This window comes from Macrobrachium rosenbergii, chromosome 18 (assembly GCF_040412425.1).
Source record: "Macrobrachium rosenbergii isolate ZJJX-2024 chromosome 18, ASM4041242v1, whole genome shotgun sequence".
Classification (NCBI taxonomy): domain Eukaryota; kingdom Metazoa; phylum Arthropoda; class Malacostraca; order Decapoda; family Palaemonidae; genus Macrobrachium; species Macrobrachium rosenbergii.
The window spans coordinates 17,820,737-17,839,233 of record NC_089758.1 but is presented as its reverse complement, the minus strand read 5'-3'; the positions used below and the strand labels follow the sequence as shown (position 1 = coordinate 17,839,233).

The following is an 18,497-nucleotide window of genomic DNA, read 5'->3' as shown; positions in this document are numbered from 1 at the left end:
TGGACATTCAGTAGAAGAATTGATTCCATATTCATAATTTTATACGACGTACCAAATACAAATGAGACTTGGTGCTAGAAATATGATTCTAGTTTCTGATAAATCAATCATTTTCTATCACCACCAAAATTACCTATTATAAATGATTCACCTGAGCGATAGTTACTTTAATTTATTTAAATATGCTTAGTTTACGACTCGTTTTCAATGGTCACGTCCAAATGGTTGTGTATGTCAGTAAAAAAAAAGTCAGTTTTAATTCCTGTTTTAACGACTGAATGGAACATAGTACTTACATGTAGAATTTACTCTCAGAAAAACACTTTAATTTCTGGGGAGTATGGAATATGTAATTTTAATCGTATGTTATTATTATTATTATTATTATTATTATTATTATTATTATTATTATTATTATTATTATTATTATTATTATTATTATTATTATTATTATTCAGAAGATGAAACCTACTCATATGGAACAAGCCCACAGGGGCCACTGACTTCAAATTGAAGCTTCCAAAGAATATGGTGCTCATTAGGGAGTAAGAGAAGGTAAAGGGAAATACAGATAAATTTTCTGAAGACTCTACAGTTAGAGAACATTTAGAGTAGGATACGACACTGGACAGACCGCCTTAGCAGAAAGTAAGCTGACCAGTATACCACCTACCCTTTGAGGATCCTTCTGGAATTCAGAGAAACCCCACCATGACTAGTAATTACAGTCTAATGTTGGACTTCTCCCTTATTTACGACAACAATGAATTGTCTCGGATAAACCTTGCACATTCCTATCTTTCTCATCGCATCAAACAACACCGAATATATCACAGCTTTTCTTCTTATCTTTCTTTTCATTCCATTTTTTCTCATACTGTTAAAAGCGTTATAGACAAGGACTCTGTGTTATGGAACGGTCTCGGGGAGAACATCGAGTTGCCCCTCCTATCATCCTCTTCTTAAAAACCACAAATTTTCTCTTGTTTTATTTTTTTTATGTTTTTCTCTTTCTTCTGACTTTTACATGACGGTCGCTCGGTTACGTGTTCTTGCACTGACACTTTGACTTTTATTTACGCGATATTGATCTTCTGGTATTACAGTATATGTGTGTATATATGTATATATATATATATATATATATATATATATATATATATATATATATATATATATATATATATATATCTTGTAATTTCCACAACGGTCCTGTGGATGAAGCATATTATAAGTGCCCACGTGCAAATGAGGACTTTCAACTTTATTCAAAAGTCATCTTCAGGGTACTGAAGATGACTTTGGAATAAAGTTGAAAGTCTTAATTACTACTCCCTTTTATTTTCACGTGGGACTTATAATATATATATATATATATATATATATATATATATATATATATATATATATATATATATGTATATATATATATATGTATATATATATGTATATATATATATATATATATATATATATATATATATATAATTCAAAATAGACACATGATACACCGGGAACAAATTAATGTCCCCAGCATGGGGCCACACGGATATATGTGAATGCCTGTTGGATTCTACAGCTCTTATTTACGCCAATAAGAGCCAGTAACTACATAATGATTGACTGCGGAAGTCATTGTGGACATTTATTCACTATAATCACGGAAAAATGACCGATATGCTTTTGTAATGATCGTGGGAAGTAATACCGAGTCACAGCACAGAAATGAAAAAAGTGTGATGCTAATCAAGTACAAATCGCTCGTCTTCACTATATATGGCGCCAGTTTTTGGAAACCAGCCAGTCCATTAATCAATCAATCAAACCTTCCTCGCTGGGTACAGATATGATCTCTTTACCAGCCCCTGCGAAAACAGACTCCTATGTGTAACGAGAGAGTCTGTTCAATGAAAGTTTCAGTTCATGGAACCGATTTTAATCATCTGAAGCCAGGGTAATCCACCTCGGCTCTATTGCTAATCCGGAAAGTTTTAATTGCTTACGCTAACGTGCGTGATGAATGAAGTCCACCGATTTCGGAATCGTACTTAACTATTTCAGAATTACAGCCGCGAACATATCTGATCGCATTGTCCTTTAAATCTGGTCGCTGCTGATAAATTCCCTGAAGAAAATTTTATCATGGTTATCATATGTAATAACCAATTCTGATGAAATAATGCGCTTTGCTGTACTCTTTATGTCCCTTTCCACATAGAATAGAATATAATATTGAATTTAGGTCAAATACCAAGCGCTGGGACCTATGAGGTCATTCAGCGCTGAAAGGTAAATTAAGAGGAGAAAGGTTTAAAAGGTGTAACAAGAAGAAAACCTCGAAGTTGCACTACGAAACAATAGTTAGGAGAGGGTGAATAGCAAGCTGGAATAAAGAGAACATGAATGGAGGTACAATAATAGGAATGAAAACGGTTGCAGCTGGGGCCCGAAGTCACGCTGCAAAGAACCTTAAGTAATGGCTACAGTGCACCGCGTGAGGTGCACTGACAGCATTACCCTTGCAAAATATGTCTTAAGATTTCCAGCTTTCCCGAAAAGAGAATGAAAGCGCAGTTTGTGTCAGAGCATCCCCGTTTTCAATCTTCCTCGGAAAAAGGAAACGAATCTATCTACATTTATCTATTGTTGACTGGCAGCCATTACCCAATAAAACACGCTGAAAGGCGGAATTTATTTCCTCAGGTTCGTCTTGAAGCCGTAAATTTCCGCGCCTCGTTAGAGGCTATGGTTTGCTTCCTCCGTGTCGATTCCAAACGCATTTCCTCCCCAATTTTCGCGCTCTCTCTCTCTCTCTCTCTCTCTCTCTCTCTCTCTCTCTCTCTCTCTCTCTCTCTCTCTCTTTCTTTCTGTCTCCTGTCCGAAGATTTATGGTACTTTGAAGAATTTATCGCTCACTTTTAGGTCAGTTGTTCTGGTGTTGCCATTACTTTTTATTTTACTCTATGTTCAGGATTATGTGCTTGCCTCCATTCTCTGTTTCACATTTCCTTGTTCTGCATGTTTATTTTTCGTTAGTTTTGTGTTTCAGTGCTTCAGACTTTTCATGAGCACTTTTTCCTATATTATTTTTTCCTTCACCTTTCACGGAAAGCAAGGACTTGTTTAATCCGTTCTTTTGAATGGTATATTTTCTTTTCTTTTCTCTTTTCCAATGCTGAAACTTATTTATGCATCTCTTTTTCCTTTCTTTTTCTAATTTCATTGCTTAAAACACACACATTATATATATATATACATATATATATATATATATATATATATATATATATATATATATATATATATATATATATATATATATATATATATTTATATATACTGTATATATATATATATATATATATATATATATATATATATATATATATATATATATATATATTTATACATATATATATATATATATATATATATATATATATATATAATTCACTTTTTAAAGGGTTCATAAGAGGAAAACTCTTAAAATTTTACGAAAAACTTCAGTAACGTATGTAATGAATCTTCCAAAATTCCGAACATCAAAACAGTTTTCACAAATTCACAAATTGAACGAATGATACGACTTCAGTTCATCTTTACTAAGGTTCATTGTAACTCAAGTATATCACTTATGAAAGATAATTCTGCTGTGATCACCAGGGAAGACCATATTAGCTCCCTTGACCATATTTCGAAGTATTATGGTCAAGGAGCTCGAATGAACCTCATAATCAAAATCAACGCTTCAATGCTTTTCAGACCATAGAGGCCTGAAGTGAGCGGCAGTGGGTCACAATGACACCGAGACGCCAAAATAACGAGCGAGTGACGTCAGTACTAAATTTAGACTGACCCAAAGTCTCTGAATGTAAACCGATTCATGTCACTTCATAGAAGCTCGACTATGGAGATTGCATAGAGCTGCCTTAATCAAGGCGCATTCGGACGTTTAATCTTGGTCATGTCATTCTCGGCGATCCAGCCGCAGTTTAATCGCGTCGTTTCTAATAACATAGGTTCTGTACGCATGAAAATATTATTAAACGGAGATGGTTGTAGTCACAGTCTACCTCCCTCAGTAAATAAACAAATTAGTTAAATAATTCATTAAAGGAGGTATAGATCACTGTTTGTTTCTATGTCCTTATAATCACAAGTAGAACAGACAACATAACGTCGGCCAATATTCCTCAAAGCTTAATACTTAAGATTTCTCTCCAGTGGAGGCTAGTTGGGGAAAGGGCATGTCCAAAGCAGAGAGAGAGAGAGAGAGAGAGAGAGAGAGAGAGAATTATTCTTTACATAGGAGAAGCAAAGAGCCTTGGAACTGGGGTGATAGATAATCAAACAGATAAACCTGAAAAGTCTATATATACAAAAGTGAATGTTTGTATGTTTGTGGGCCATAGAAATACGAATCACTCAACAGACCCAGACAAAATTTGGCACACGGCCCCTATGTGACCCCAGGAAGCGTATGACTCAAAATCAAACCTCTACCCCCTGACAGACATCAAACACAAACAATTTGAATGAAGTTCTCGTTTTGACCAATTCCGTCAGGGTCTCCTTCTGGTGCTTCATGGGTTAATGGTCACTTTTTGCCTGAGCACTCCAGGTTTTCTTCCAGGCGCTGTCAGACGTATGATTAACCTGCAACAATATATTCCCTATAACATCAGTTTTTTTATGAGAATTTACGTGAATTTTGTTCATAACTTACGATAATTATTAATATAATTGTTAATTACCTCGATAAGATCAACATTGAAAACCTTTATCAATAACTTTTATAAGTAAAGATCCGCTTTCTGTAGTAACTGGAGCCAAGGGTGCCTTCCCCCATCCGTGCATGTGTAGTAGCTGCTGGCTAACCCCGACATGCAAGATATACAGTATTTCCTTTTTTTATTCGTTCAAATGCGAATTTCCCCATTAAGTCGTTCGTTTCTTCTTCATTTTTACCTTCAGAATTCGCTATAGCGACTGCTTGGTGACATTACGGTGACGTGTTTCGTTATTAAGTCTGTTTAAATGAGGTCTTGAATTAATTATCGGGCAGTTTGGCAAAGCACTTCCACCACCGCCATCAACTTCAACACCACCACCACAACACACACCAACATTTTCAACCTCGCACAGCTACCTCCACCAGACTCTCTCTCTCTCTCTCTCTCTCTCTCTCTCTCTCTCTCTCTCTCTCTCTCTCTCTCTCTCTCTCTCTCTCTCTCCAGGCATCACTCAAACAATTTGGAGCGAACTCTATGTGTGAGGTTTTTAACTTTTGCAAGCAAATTCATGCTTGCTCTCTCTCTCTCTCTCTCTCTCATTTATAAAGTCCCTTTATGAATGGGGTTAAACGTCAAGTCATAGAAAAAGACCAGGAATATTTGCCTCTACAAGTCACTCAACCTCTCTCTCTCTCTCTCTCTCTCTCTCTCTCTCTCTCTCTCTCTCTCTCTCTCTCTCTCTCTTTCACCATTTTAATAGGATAAGTGCCTGGATATATATATATATATATATATATATATATATATATATATATATATATATATATATAATTAAAGCAATGAGTGCAAGACAGAATTATTAATCACAGGAAAGAAAGGCATTTTCAATGAAAGTATGCATACTTACATGACAAAACAATTCAAAATGAGATGCAGGAAAATTTTTCTAAGTCCTTCAGAGTTTTCCCGGGCAGCACCAGGTTGGTCAGCTAATATCAAATATTGATGATTTTATTACTTCGTTTCTCTCCGAATTATACATTAGTCACAGCATCATTAACGCTAATGACAGTCAATAGGTCACGAAATTCGTTCGGAATTTATGATTAACACTGTAAACTGATATCAAGCCATCAATTACGTAAATATCTCTAATGATTTCTTTTTTCAAATTAGATTCTACTTAATGAATACTAAGCAGCCACACGGTACTTTTCCCGTCACATTCATTAACACTGTGATATCTTTTTTCAGGTTACAAGTGGGTATAATCCGAAATTAACAAGTAAACGAGGTGGAAATATCAACTACATTTGAAAGAAGAAAAATTCAAACCATTAAAAATACACTACATTCAGCACTCAAACTTAAACACTTGTGTGAATCGAATGAAACGCCAATGATTTGGTTAAAGTATCAAGTTTTGTGCCTAATGACAAAATAAAGCATAAGGAACTAGATATACCTCTAAGAAAGATATGTTCATCTTTATAGAAATTGTTGAAAACAATAAAACACTTCAGGAAATTGTCAGCTTTAATCGAGCTAAAACGTAAATGTATCTTTTCATTTAACCACAATTCTACTCACGCACTCATGACAGATATTACAGCCAAACGGAAACCAAGAGCTGAGAAGTAATGAATACATTACCCCATAAATACATGAAAGTCAAAATCCAAAGATATACCAACAGAAGATGCTGAAAACAATTCTAAGAGTAAAACCAATACGGAATTTCCTCCTGTTCGTCATAATTCCATTGGTGGGAATACATCATTATCTGCTCAACAGTCTGAACAGCGAACCTAAACACGTCGAGAAAAAATCGACTCTTTTGTCTAAGAAATCCGAGCTTTCATTAACATCAAGAAATGAGGACCGGCCGACCTCCGATTCACATCTGAATTTCTTACGAGTAGCTGAGATCAGGAAGGTTATGGTAAGAAAATGGATTATCTTTAAGGATTTGGTTTTAATTAATATACAGGTGAAGCACTTATTTTTCATAAAGAATTGTCCAACGCTTTGATTCGTCTAATCTGGAGAAAAATGTATTTTTTTTTCTTAAATGTTAGGACACTTATCATTTATCATACTTGCTTGATATTTACTATAAGTTTCAAAAACATTTTGCAAACGTGTTGAAAACTAAATATTACACTATTTATTTTTGGGGATGTTAAACGATGATAATCGATATGTGAACTTGTCGAGTTTAACCAAATAAGAAAGTTAGAAGCTTTAAACATCATCGGCATTCATTTAACACAGTTTGCAAAGGAAATAAATATAATAAAAATTCTGAAACAACAGAGTGAATCTAAAACATCCAATCAATGAGCGTACCACTTTAAATACATGTAAGACAACATATAGGGAATGAAGGAAATCAACAGCGCTTCCTCGCAAACTAAAGACAGCAATTTGAATTCATGGCTCAAATATTGAAAGCACATTATAATAATGATTTATTTTTTCTTAGTGGAACTATTTGGACCTCGCTGCAATTTTTGGAAACTGAAATACATAGAAATTGTCCCTTTTCTCCCATATGCAAAGGCACAAAATAAAAATATCACCAGGGAAGTTTTAATTAACGTTATGTAAATTTCTCTTTCCGCAGAGAGAAAACCCCCCACTGCGAGGGGCTGTTGGGACTCACGTGAACACCGCCAATGTTGTCCAACACAGCCATATGTGGGTCGGGGATAAATGGCAAGAGCTATCAACGCAATCAAGAGTCTGTATGGCTACGCACACAACCGTGGAGCACCTATTTTGGGTGGCCTCCCAGGGCTGGAGTGGCCCCATGTCTGTCGCCGTGTTTACCCCAGGGACCGACTACTACGTAGCCGTGACTATGATTCATTACCTCAGGAAGTGCTTCCCTTTAGTAGGGGCCTCGGCCAGCTTCCACATTATGTACCCGAGGGAAAGACCTCCCAGTTCCTCAAACCAGTCGGCGATTGACGAAATCCTCCGATGCGATGACCCTGAAGGGGTCAATAAACTCCTTCTGCGACTCCGAAATGAACCTCCGCTGCAGGTGTACCCGCAGAATCACAACAGGAATTTGGCCAAGAAGAATTGCCCTACTGATTACTCAGTGACGATAGATATCGATATGATAACTCCTCCGTCTTTGTCGGAAAATTTGACGAAGTTCTTTGACAGAATTGACGCGAGCAACTCTTGCAAGAAGTGTGCCTTTGTCGTGCCGGTTTACGAGGTTGAAAGCACGGCTAATTACAGACCGAAAGACAAGCAGGAACTCACTAACCTCATCAGTAATCGTCTAGCCCGCCGATATCATATCAAGGTAAGCTGTTCTTGGATTTTTAAAGATGTTGTTGTTCTTTGTTGTTTGCTCGAGAAATGCTCGGTAGTAATCAAAAACCTCGCCAATAAGAATAAAATTTGTCATCTATGTTGCCTTAAGAGTATTTGTGCCATTCATCCTCCACTTCGATAAATTTTCATTCCCTACTTCAATAAATTCACCCTGCTTGCTTACATTCCCAGTGCATATCTTCCCTTCACGTTCATTACGGAATTACAATTGCACAGTTTTCATAACCAATGTAGATTAAAGTAGTTTTTCGTGTATGTAAACTACAGAATGAGAGCCCATAATTGTGACCTTAAACAATTAAAGCCTAAAAATAAGAAAGAAATTTCAGGGAGTAGAATAGGGGATTTGAAGCACGAATAGGTTATAGATGTCAATAACAGCACGAAAGATCTTGTTGCCATGGGGAAGAAAAACTCACTCGGGTAACTTGCTTGACGACGTCTTCGTATCCAGTTGTTTAACGTCAGGAAATAACTTTAGATCCTATTCACAAAGTACTTGTTATATTCCTTCTCAAGGTGTTTTTTTTTCAAATATGCACAGAAAATTTGCCCTTGATTCATCATTTATAAGATGAATGTGGCAGTTATTCTTCTGCTTTTCTCTAAAACTAGCCCCCACCCCGCCCCCCGTCTCCACCTATTCTATAGTCCCTCGGTTTCCATGGTCACGTTTATACCATATCGACAAAGTAAATGAAAGTTTTTCTAAGATTTTGGGTTTGAAACTAAGCATCAGTATCATACCCAGACGCATGTTTATGACATGTTGGACTCAAGTGTGGACTCACCCTTACAGACATATCTGGCAGGTCTACCAGAACAAGTATGACTATAACTATCCAAGTATACCGGATGCTCTACGTTTATCGTCCACATTCAGATAAACAGGCCATTCGCGCTTGTTCAGGGAACTCTTAACAAGTATATCTGTAGTTCTAAGGAGACATGGTCACTCATTAGCTTAGAAATGTGGGAATTTTTCTGACTTATCTGTCAAAATTTTAGATGAAGAGCTCTGATACTGTTTCCTCACATTCTATCAGCCTAAGCTGGTAGCCTCACAAATTTTCCTGAACTTCTAAATAACCAATCAGCACTGTAAATGATAAATCCGTGGATAGTCCGGCAACCATTAGCTACCACTGAAATGGCCTGGGAATACCAGCGATTATCAACAGTAATAGATCATGATGATACTGGATACTATAATCCTCAATGGAAAAGGATATTCAAAATTATAATGGCCCAGAGAAAGTAAAGGATTACGCCAAAGATAAGTTCCAAATTAATGAAATTACCAAGAAGCACAATATGAACTCTGCCATAACAGAAGCTATATGTATATATATATATATATATATATATATATATATATATATATATATATACTGTATGGAATCTACTTGTCACTTTATCAAATACGTATGCAGCTGTAATAGCCACAATACTCTCTTAACTTCCAGATTTCCTCGCGCTTTTTGAATACGATTGTCACTATATAGCCTCACATCCAAATGCGTCAAATTATATATATATATATATATATATATATATATATATATATACATATATATATATATATATATATATATATATATATATATATATATATATATATATATATATATATACATATGTGTGTGTATGTATGAACAATGGGCTTTCAGGTTGCTCTAAAATAAAGTATAAAAACTATGGCACGAGACTAATGTTAGAAAAGGCACAGGAGCAGCGTCGAGAATATTTATGCATTCCCAGGCTTTTCCATTACCCGAATCCCCTTTGGATAAGATTGCCCTTCATAACGAAGTTTCTCCCCATTTCGTGTTTGAGAAATTAGATCCCTGCAGGCACTTCAGAGGTTAAATAACTCGAAGTTCTCTCATCGCCTCTCAGTTTGGCCTCTTCATACATCGTAAACTCCAATAAACTGGCGAAAGCAATGCAAACTCATCTCAGTTTATCACGACGATGCTCGCGGTTGTCTCAAGTTTCCAGAAAAATGAAAATTAATCTGGTTTCATACGTTATGTATAATATATATATATATATATATATATATATATATATATATATATATATATATATATATATATATATATATATATATATATATACTGTATATATATAATGACAGTGTATATTATATATAAACATACAAATGCATTTACACAAACACACACACATATATATTTATATATAATATATATGTGTGTGTATACATATACTGTATATGTTATATAACATTATATATATATATATATATATATATATATATATATATATATATATATATGTATTGTGTAACCAGATTAATTTTCATGTTTCTGGAAACTTTAGACAACCATGAGCATCACCGTGATAAACTGAGAGGAATTTGCATTGCTTTCGCCAGTTTATTGGAGTTTACGATGTATGAAGAGACCAAAGTGAGAGGCGATGGGGGAGCAACGTTTATTAAGAACTTTCTGATATGCACACAGTCAAGCTAGGATAGCAAATGGTCATTTTGTCTAGTATGATATTTCGCAATTAGAGTGATATGTGACTTAAATGGCTAAATTTCGTACCAGCATACACACAAACACGCACAAATGTATATATATATATATATATATATATATATATATATATATATATATATATATATATATATATATATATATGTATATGTGTGTGTGTGAGTGTGTGTTATACATTATATATATATATATATATATATATATATATATATATATATATATATATATATATATATATATATATATATATATATATATATATATATGTATATGTATACATGTGTGTGTGTATGTGGGTACGTTTGTGTGCACGTGTGTGTAAAATTTAGCCACTTAAAATGGCATGTTACTCTAATTGCGAAATGTAATGCGAAAACAAAACGTCCATTTGCTCTCCTAACTTGACTGTATGCATAGCAGAAGGTTCTTAATAATTTTTGTTACGTCCTAGAAAACGAAATCCTAATGCATAACAAGACAATATTTTTACTCCGTCCATTCTCCAACAAGTAAATCAATGAAGAGAATTAGTATACTGGACATTTTGGTAGCTGTAAGTGTTGTGTATAAATGCTTTCTTTGAATAGTAATTGTAATAACAATACATCAGTGACATCTACATTCCGTGACCTCTTGCGCCTTCTGGAAATTTTAAAAAATTCCTTACAACAAAACTGAACCTTCAACAGTAACAGTGCTGCTTTAACTTTGTTTTTCTTCATTGTTCCAAAAATATACCATACAGGTTCGTAATCTCTGATCCTGCTCATTATGACCAGACGTTATCAATACACTTCATTTTCTTAAGCCATGGGCTGACTTCTGACTTTAACTTTGCATCTCTGTATTACTTAAATTTTCAGTCATTTATATTCCACGCATGTATTATTTACCTTTAGATCATTATTTAGTACATGTACACTACTACTTAGGTATTAAAACTTACAATAATTATTCACTAAAACTGCCTTTACTATTTCTCGTCACTTTAACTTCCATGTGTATCTGCCTTGATTTTCCAGTTAACAAGAACATATCTATCATTCTCTTTTTTCAAAACAAAGGTTCAAGTGGCGCCTGTTAAATTTGTCGTTACCTTTCATAACGTCTGCTAGTTTAGTGTGAACAATGAGCTTTTAATTTACAAGGTATGTCATCTGTTAAGCTTTAAGCAAAAGGATGATTACTTTATGAAGTAGAGACCTTTTTCCTGAAGCTAACTGAATCAGAAACTAATAGAGAAACTGTAATTAGCCCTCTCGTGGAACTCCCCGTACGGGGTAGTGCCGTCAGTGCACCTCATGCGGTGCACTGTAGGCATTACTTAAGGTTCTTTGCAGAGTGCCTTCGACCCCTAGCTGCAACCCATTTCGTTCCTTTCACTGTACCTCCTTTCATATTCTCTTTCTTCCATCTTACTTTCCACCCTTTCCTAACAATTGATTCATAGTGTAACTGCGGGGGTTTCCTCCTGTTACACCTTTCAAACCTTTTACTGTCAATTTCCGTTTCAGCGCTGAATGACCTCATAGGTCCCAGTGCTTGGCCTTTGGCCTAAATTCTATATTCAGTTCAGTTCCATTCTCGTGGAGCTCGAGTAATGTAAGATACAACAGTGAACTTTGTCACAGAGAAATAAAACCCTAAATGACACGATTAAAGTTATTCAGAGGCTACTCAGTCTCTTCAAGATGAGGCGCTTATTCGTTCAGCATCTTAATTTTGGAGGCTTGGCTAGTAACTTCCTCTCTAGAAACCCCTAGAGACGAATGACCTATGATTATAGGTTCAAAGAGACATTCTCAGCTGCGGTGGACTATTTAGATTTCGTGCATTTGGAGAGGGTTATCTCCCAGAAATCTAAAAGCAAACAAAAGTGAGATTTATAAGCTGTTATAGAAGCTTTAGTTAATAAAGTTAAATGTTGGTTTATGCAACTTGTCACTAGAGAATTTAGAAGTGATGACTTCATATCTCTCTCTCTCTCTCTCTCTCTCTCTCTCTCTCTCTCTCTCTCTCTCTCTCTCTCTCTCTCTCTCTCTCTCTCTCTCTCTCTCTCTCTCTCTCTCTCTCTCACTTGTATTCCCTTTTCGATAAGTAACTCCACATATTAATTTATAACATATGTTATTAATAATGTTTTAAATATACCATCTACACACTTTCCATAAGAAATATAAAATTATTTTAAATTATCTTATGTTCATGAAGGTTCTGTATTTTTAGAATAATTATCTATGAAATTTGTATGTTTTTAGTATTATTCTTTTATGGGACACAAATTATATGAGGTAAATTTTGCTATAATTTTGTGATTTTTATCAATTTATCTCTTATCAAAATCCATTACTCATGTGTAAAGTTTCCTTGTTGAACATTAAAAACCAACATAATTTTATAGTAGAATGTAATAATATAACTTAGTTAATGGTGTAAAAGCTTTCTTTTTCATCTTAAATGATTAAGGTAAATAGTATTCTGGAATATTTGAGTTGAGTGATGAGTTAGGCCCACAAACACACACGCACACACAAGTGTGTGTGTGTGTGTGTATATATATATATATATATATATATATATATATATATATATATATATATATATATATATATATATATGTATGTATGTGTGTGTATAAGTATATATGTGTGTGTATATTATGTATGTGTATGAGTGCATGTATTTGAGTGTAATTCACCATTTAACTCGAATGATCGGATATATTTATTTATCTTGATCCTCTAAAAAGATAAAAAAAAAAAAATTAGAACACCATCCCAGTGATCATATTATTCAATTATCTTCTAATATGTTGGTTTTTAATGTTTTAACCCAGAAATTATACATATGAATAGCCTAATATTAACTGATAAAAGTTGTATCACGACAAACCACAAAATTTTAGCTAAGGCTACCTATTATAATACGTTTTCTATAAAGACGTTATATAGAAAACGTACATATTTCATAGATAACTACTCAAACTGTCAAGACCCTTATTAAGCATAAGCTAATTTTCAATCATTTTACTTTTTATGGAAAGTATGTAGATGGTGCACTTAAAACATTAATAATAATATTTTAAAAATAAATAAAAAACTAATAAAGAAAAATCGGACTGAGAGTTATGCATTACTATACCTAGAATAGAAAAGAATAGAATATAGAATTTACGCCAAAGACCAAGCGCTCAGACCTATGATGATGTCAGAGCTGAAAACGGAAATTAACAGTAAAAATGTTTGAAATTTGTAACAGGAGGAACAGCTCTCCGTTGCATTATGAATCAGTTGTTAGGAGAGGCTGGAAAGTAAGATGGGGGAAAGAGAATATGAACGGAGGTAAAGTAGAAGGAATGAAAGGAGTTGCAGCTACGGGCCGAAAGGACGCTGCAAAGAAGCATTAGTAATGACTGCAGTGCACCGCTTGAGGTGCACTGAAGGCACTACCTTCCCTACGTGGATTATTAGACCTAAAGTATTTTCGTCAGTCATATATATTAACCTCTCTCTCTCTCTCTCTCTCTCTCTCTCTCTCTCTCTCTCTCTCTCTCTCTCTCTCTCTCTCTCTCTCTCTCTCTCTCTCTCTCTCTCTCTCTCTCACTGTATTGGTATTAAACACCAAAGTAGATATTAGTTTTATATTATTTTTGGTGCAATACGTCACGTATTAGAAGATAAAACGTATTTTCTCTGAAAGTAATCAGCATTGCACGCCTTCAGGTTTGGTCCCCAAACCAAGAAAACTCACAGCTCGATATCTGGGAGACCAAAGTTCTTGACAGAGAAGAGAATGAAGAAGAGAAAGGCTTCAGAATCCTCTACAACATCACCAGCTACGAGAAATTCTGGGAGCCTATTCTGATCGTACCTTACACCGCTCCTCTGTTTGACGAACGCTTCGTAGGATACGGTTACGTTCGTAACAGTCAGGTAACGGAATGACGCAGGTGGGCCAATCACTGGTTCTGTTACGTTATGCCTAATGTTGTTCTTATCCTTTATCATCTATCAAAAGTGATTCCTAATTTACTTTGCAAAATTTATGACGCTGTTTACATACCAATGAACACACACAAACAAACACATGCACACACACACACATATTGTGTGTATATATATATATATATATATATATATATATATATATATATATATATATATATATATATATATATATATATATATATATATATATATATATATATATATATATATATATATATATATATATATATATATATACATTATAAGTTTGCCTGCTCATTTGTTGTAGTTATCCGTTTTTCCGGGTATCAATTTGCTTACCCGAATAATAGTAAGGAGCATTTTTAACTATTACTATAAACATCAACTGATTTCCTTTGGCACATTCATCCAATCTTCTAAAACAGGTCTATGAACTTCATAGGCGTCGCTATAAATTCCACGTGCTGGACAACGCCTTCCTTACTCATCGTGGCTTTCAGACAACGAAAGAGTACACTTCGTTAAGAAAATCCCAGATAGAGGTAATGCTTCAGTGTGCAGCAACGTTTTACTCTTTTAACTGTGTTCTTGAGTACAGCCAAGGGCGAAGTAAAAACACTGATTCTAGTGTTGTTGTACCAGAATGTGGTGATGATGCTCTTTGAGTAGCCTGTATTCTGCCTCCTGTTAATTCTGCGCTAAGTGTTTTTTTTTTTTCTTTTTTGAGTTTGCATGTTAAAAAAGAAACATACAAGGCGATATTTGCGCTCTGTAATCAACTTCTCAAAGAGAAAGCAGTGACATACGCAGAAAGGGAATAGTTATAGAAATGCCTTTCTCTATCAAGCTGTCAAGATATTGCTCTGTTAAAAAAAAAAAACTATATTTCCTATAACGCCTTTACTTTCACAGGAGATATTGATTTATAAGATAGCAAAGATTTCATCATATAACCTTTAGCAGTTACATGAAAAATCAACTGAATAATCTTCGTAATAATCGTTCTGTAATTCAGTCATTTAAAAGCCCTGTCTTCATCCCTAAACCTTCTCTATTGCAGGCAAACAGCATTCGCTTTTCCAGTTTCAAGAAAGAATTGAAGGTTCGCATGAAATATGAAGCTAGGGAGAAAGAAGCAAGAACTTGATTATTACTGTCATCTTGTACTGTGTAATAAAGTCTCGAACAAACATACACACACACATTATATATATATCACTTATATATAGGTGGCTATCAACGACATATATAGGCTCAAATCTTGGCCTAGGCAGATGCGCTTACGACTTATAAAGTATAATTCCCCTTAGGTGTAAGTTAATCTGAAAGTATAGTAAATTCGATATTAAAAAGGCATTTGTGGCTTTGTATATATATATATATATATATATATATATATATATATATATATATATATACATACATACATACAGTATATTGTACTCTGCAAGGATCTTGAGATGAGGTTACTAGCCGCTGCCCTTCTCCATCCTGGTTGTGAGTCACTACAACCATCTAACAATCAGATACCTAATTCACTGTTTAAGTCAACAGAGAGATTCATCAGAATGAGCCTCAGACGTACTGGCATGATCAAGAACCATTCCTATCACTTCTTAACTGGCGATGCAAACACCTTCCCTAACTCACTAATTTTACAGGTAAACAATAATGGTGTTGGCAAAATGGTTGATTGAAGGAAAGGCGAGGCAAAAGAAGTCATGTAGAAATAGAAGAATAGAAGCGTAAAGTGTGTTTAATGTGGCATTTATCTAAGCACAGAAGTGACAAGTGGAAAAACGAAAAATAAAAATTGTGCAAAAGTATTAGGAAAATAACAACTTTACTTCTGCAATGTTTTTGCACAATGGAGGAAGGAGAAGGGAGGCCTTAGATTAGTTTAAGAACCTATAATTTTGGGAAGAGTAGGACACAATGATTTATATGCATAGTGATACATGTTTGGGTCATATCCACATTGTTTTTTTAAAATGTTCAGAGGTTCATATGGAACTTTGATGAGGTACCTGCAATTGCAGTTCTTCAAAAGGCTTTCAACAGTGTTAGAAATAACATTTTTCTTGTAACTGTGTTCTTTCATTGTAGAATGTGAAATAATATCTGCGTAAATGATAATTTCCTTTCGTTTTATCTATTATAATTACCCTTTCTAAATGTAAAAGTGACAGGTGATGTGAATATGGAGTAGTAAGATGACCTCAAGGAAGACCTTGTACCACTTCCAGGTCCTAAGTTCTTGCTCTCTTATTCATTACATTTTTGCTGCCTTTGCCCCTTATTACTTGTATTTGTATTGCCCTTATGTAAAACTGATAACTGAAAGAATAAATTATAATCTGCTACTCTTCTACTGCTTAACTGTTTCCTGCTATCGTTATCTTCCAGTTCTGGTTTGGTTTCTTTGCTGTGTCTAATTTTTTTTATTGATCATCATTATTATTATGTATATGAACCAGACTGATGAATTCATGTTCTCAACTTTAATATAGGTATCCAACACTCACATAAATATGTTCACTTGTTTGCGTTGACCTTAATTCTCTGCATACCTGGATTTGGTCGTGTTGGCTAGTTATCAAATATTTTTAGGTCAAACAAGTGTGACCAGTTTGAAGATAAGATTAAATAGTTCGACTCTCCGACCGGCCAATGAAGAATTAGAGGAATTTATTTCTGGTGATAGAAATTCATTTCTCGTCATAATGTGGTTCGGATTCCACAATAAGCTGCAGGTCCCGTTGCTAGGTGACCAAGTTGGTTCTTAGCCACGTAAAAAAAATCTAATCCTTCGGGCCAGCCCTAGGAGAGCTGTCAATCAGCTCAGTGATCTGGTTAAACTAAGATATACTTAACTTTTAGTGATGTTAACCAGGAGTGCACCTAGCAGTTCATAAGTTAGTGACCAACCAATGTTGAATGGCAGGCCCTGTTGCCAAATAATCTTTGATCAGTTATGAAACACTGACCTGTCATCAAAACTCAACCATTTAGTTATCTTAGTAACATATTATGGATTGACACATCATTTTTGGTAATCTCCAACTCATGATTTTGACCTTCTGTTGTACTGCATACCTTTAATAGCAATACTTATTAAAGTATCTGTAATTTTTTTTAAATGAGACCCAAATGAATATCACAGCATGAACACTAACTTCACAGACAGAGTACAAAGTAAAATATCACTTATCACAGCTCTGGCTCTGACCGACAAGACAGACTTCCACAGGTCTTTTGACCGAAAGGACTAAAGTAATTACATTTGCTTCAGTTTTGGAGCAGTTTTGGATGAGAGGGCAAAAAACAAGAAAGAGAGCCAGCTTAAATTTTCTTCTCAAATACGCAGACAACTCTTGCTGTGCTACTGAATGGTGAACACAATTTATCAATTATACAACATACAATTTTCCTAACCAAAACTCAATACCCAAAGCTCCTTCAACTTCACATGCAATCTTGGCAATTTGTTTTATTTTTGGAGCTTTACTGTGACATACTTGTCATGCTAAACTATTAAAACTGTCTCCACATTTTTCCTAGATAACTTCTCTGAACATGATTGAAAATTACCCTCTTGCGCATTGAACAGCTAACGGGAGAATTTAGAATGCCATCAAGTCTAAAAATGAAAACGAAGGTCACAGCATCAAAACAGGTCATGTCTAAGCTCGAGAGGAATAAAAATGACCTCGAATAAAGCATGACTTTTATCTCAAACAGCATCTTTAAGCTCCTTGATAATAATATAAACGAGCCATTTATCGAGTCTCAGTGACTGATTCATTATCATTATTACGTAGGAATGGAAGGAGAGGAGAATATGAGGATCATGAAATAAAAAAAAAAGGAGAATACGTACCCAAGGAGTGGACAGTGATACATGTGGGTGCCGACAG

At 34.7% G+C, this 18,497-nt stretch overlaps 1 protein-coding gene across 5 annotated transcripts in view; it reads left to right on the top strand.

Moving 5' to 3' along the window:
• The window catches only part of LOC136848164 (beta-1,4-glucuronyltransferase 1-like), a 248,110-nt gene extending 231,165 nt beyond the window's left edge, over window positions 1–16,945 (top strand). For 4 of the 5 annotated variants that reach the window (XM_067120446.1, XM_067120447.1, XM_067120444.1 and 1 more), the window contains 5 exons: window positions 5,988–6,675; window positions 7,360–8,055; window positions 14,335–14,544; window positions 15,006–15,122; window positions 15,641–16,945. In XM_067120446.1, coding sequence (XP_066976547.1) covers window positions 6,433–6,675; window positions 7,360–8,055; window positions 14,335–14,544; window positions 15,006–15,122; window positions 15,641–15,727 — 1,353 coding nt within the window. In that variant the 5' untranslated portion in view covers window positions 5,988–6,432 and the 3' untranslated portion in view covers window positions 15,728–16,945. The remainder of the gene's footprint in view (window positions 1–5,987; window positions 6,676–7,359; window positions 8,056–14,334; window positions 14,545–15,005; window positions 15,123–15,640) is intronic. The other variant, XM_067120448.1, reaches the window with a different exon arrangement.
• Window positions 16,946–18,497: the final 1,552 nt, after the last annotated feature.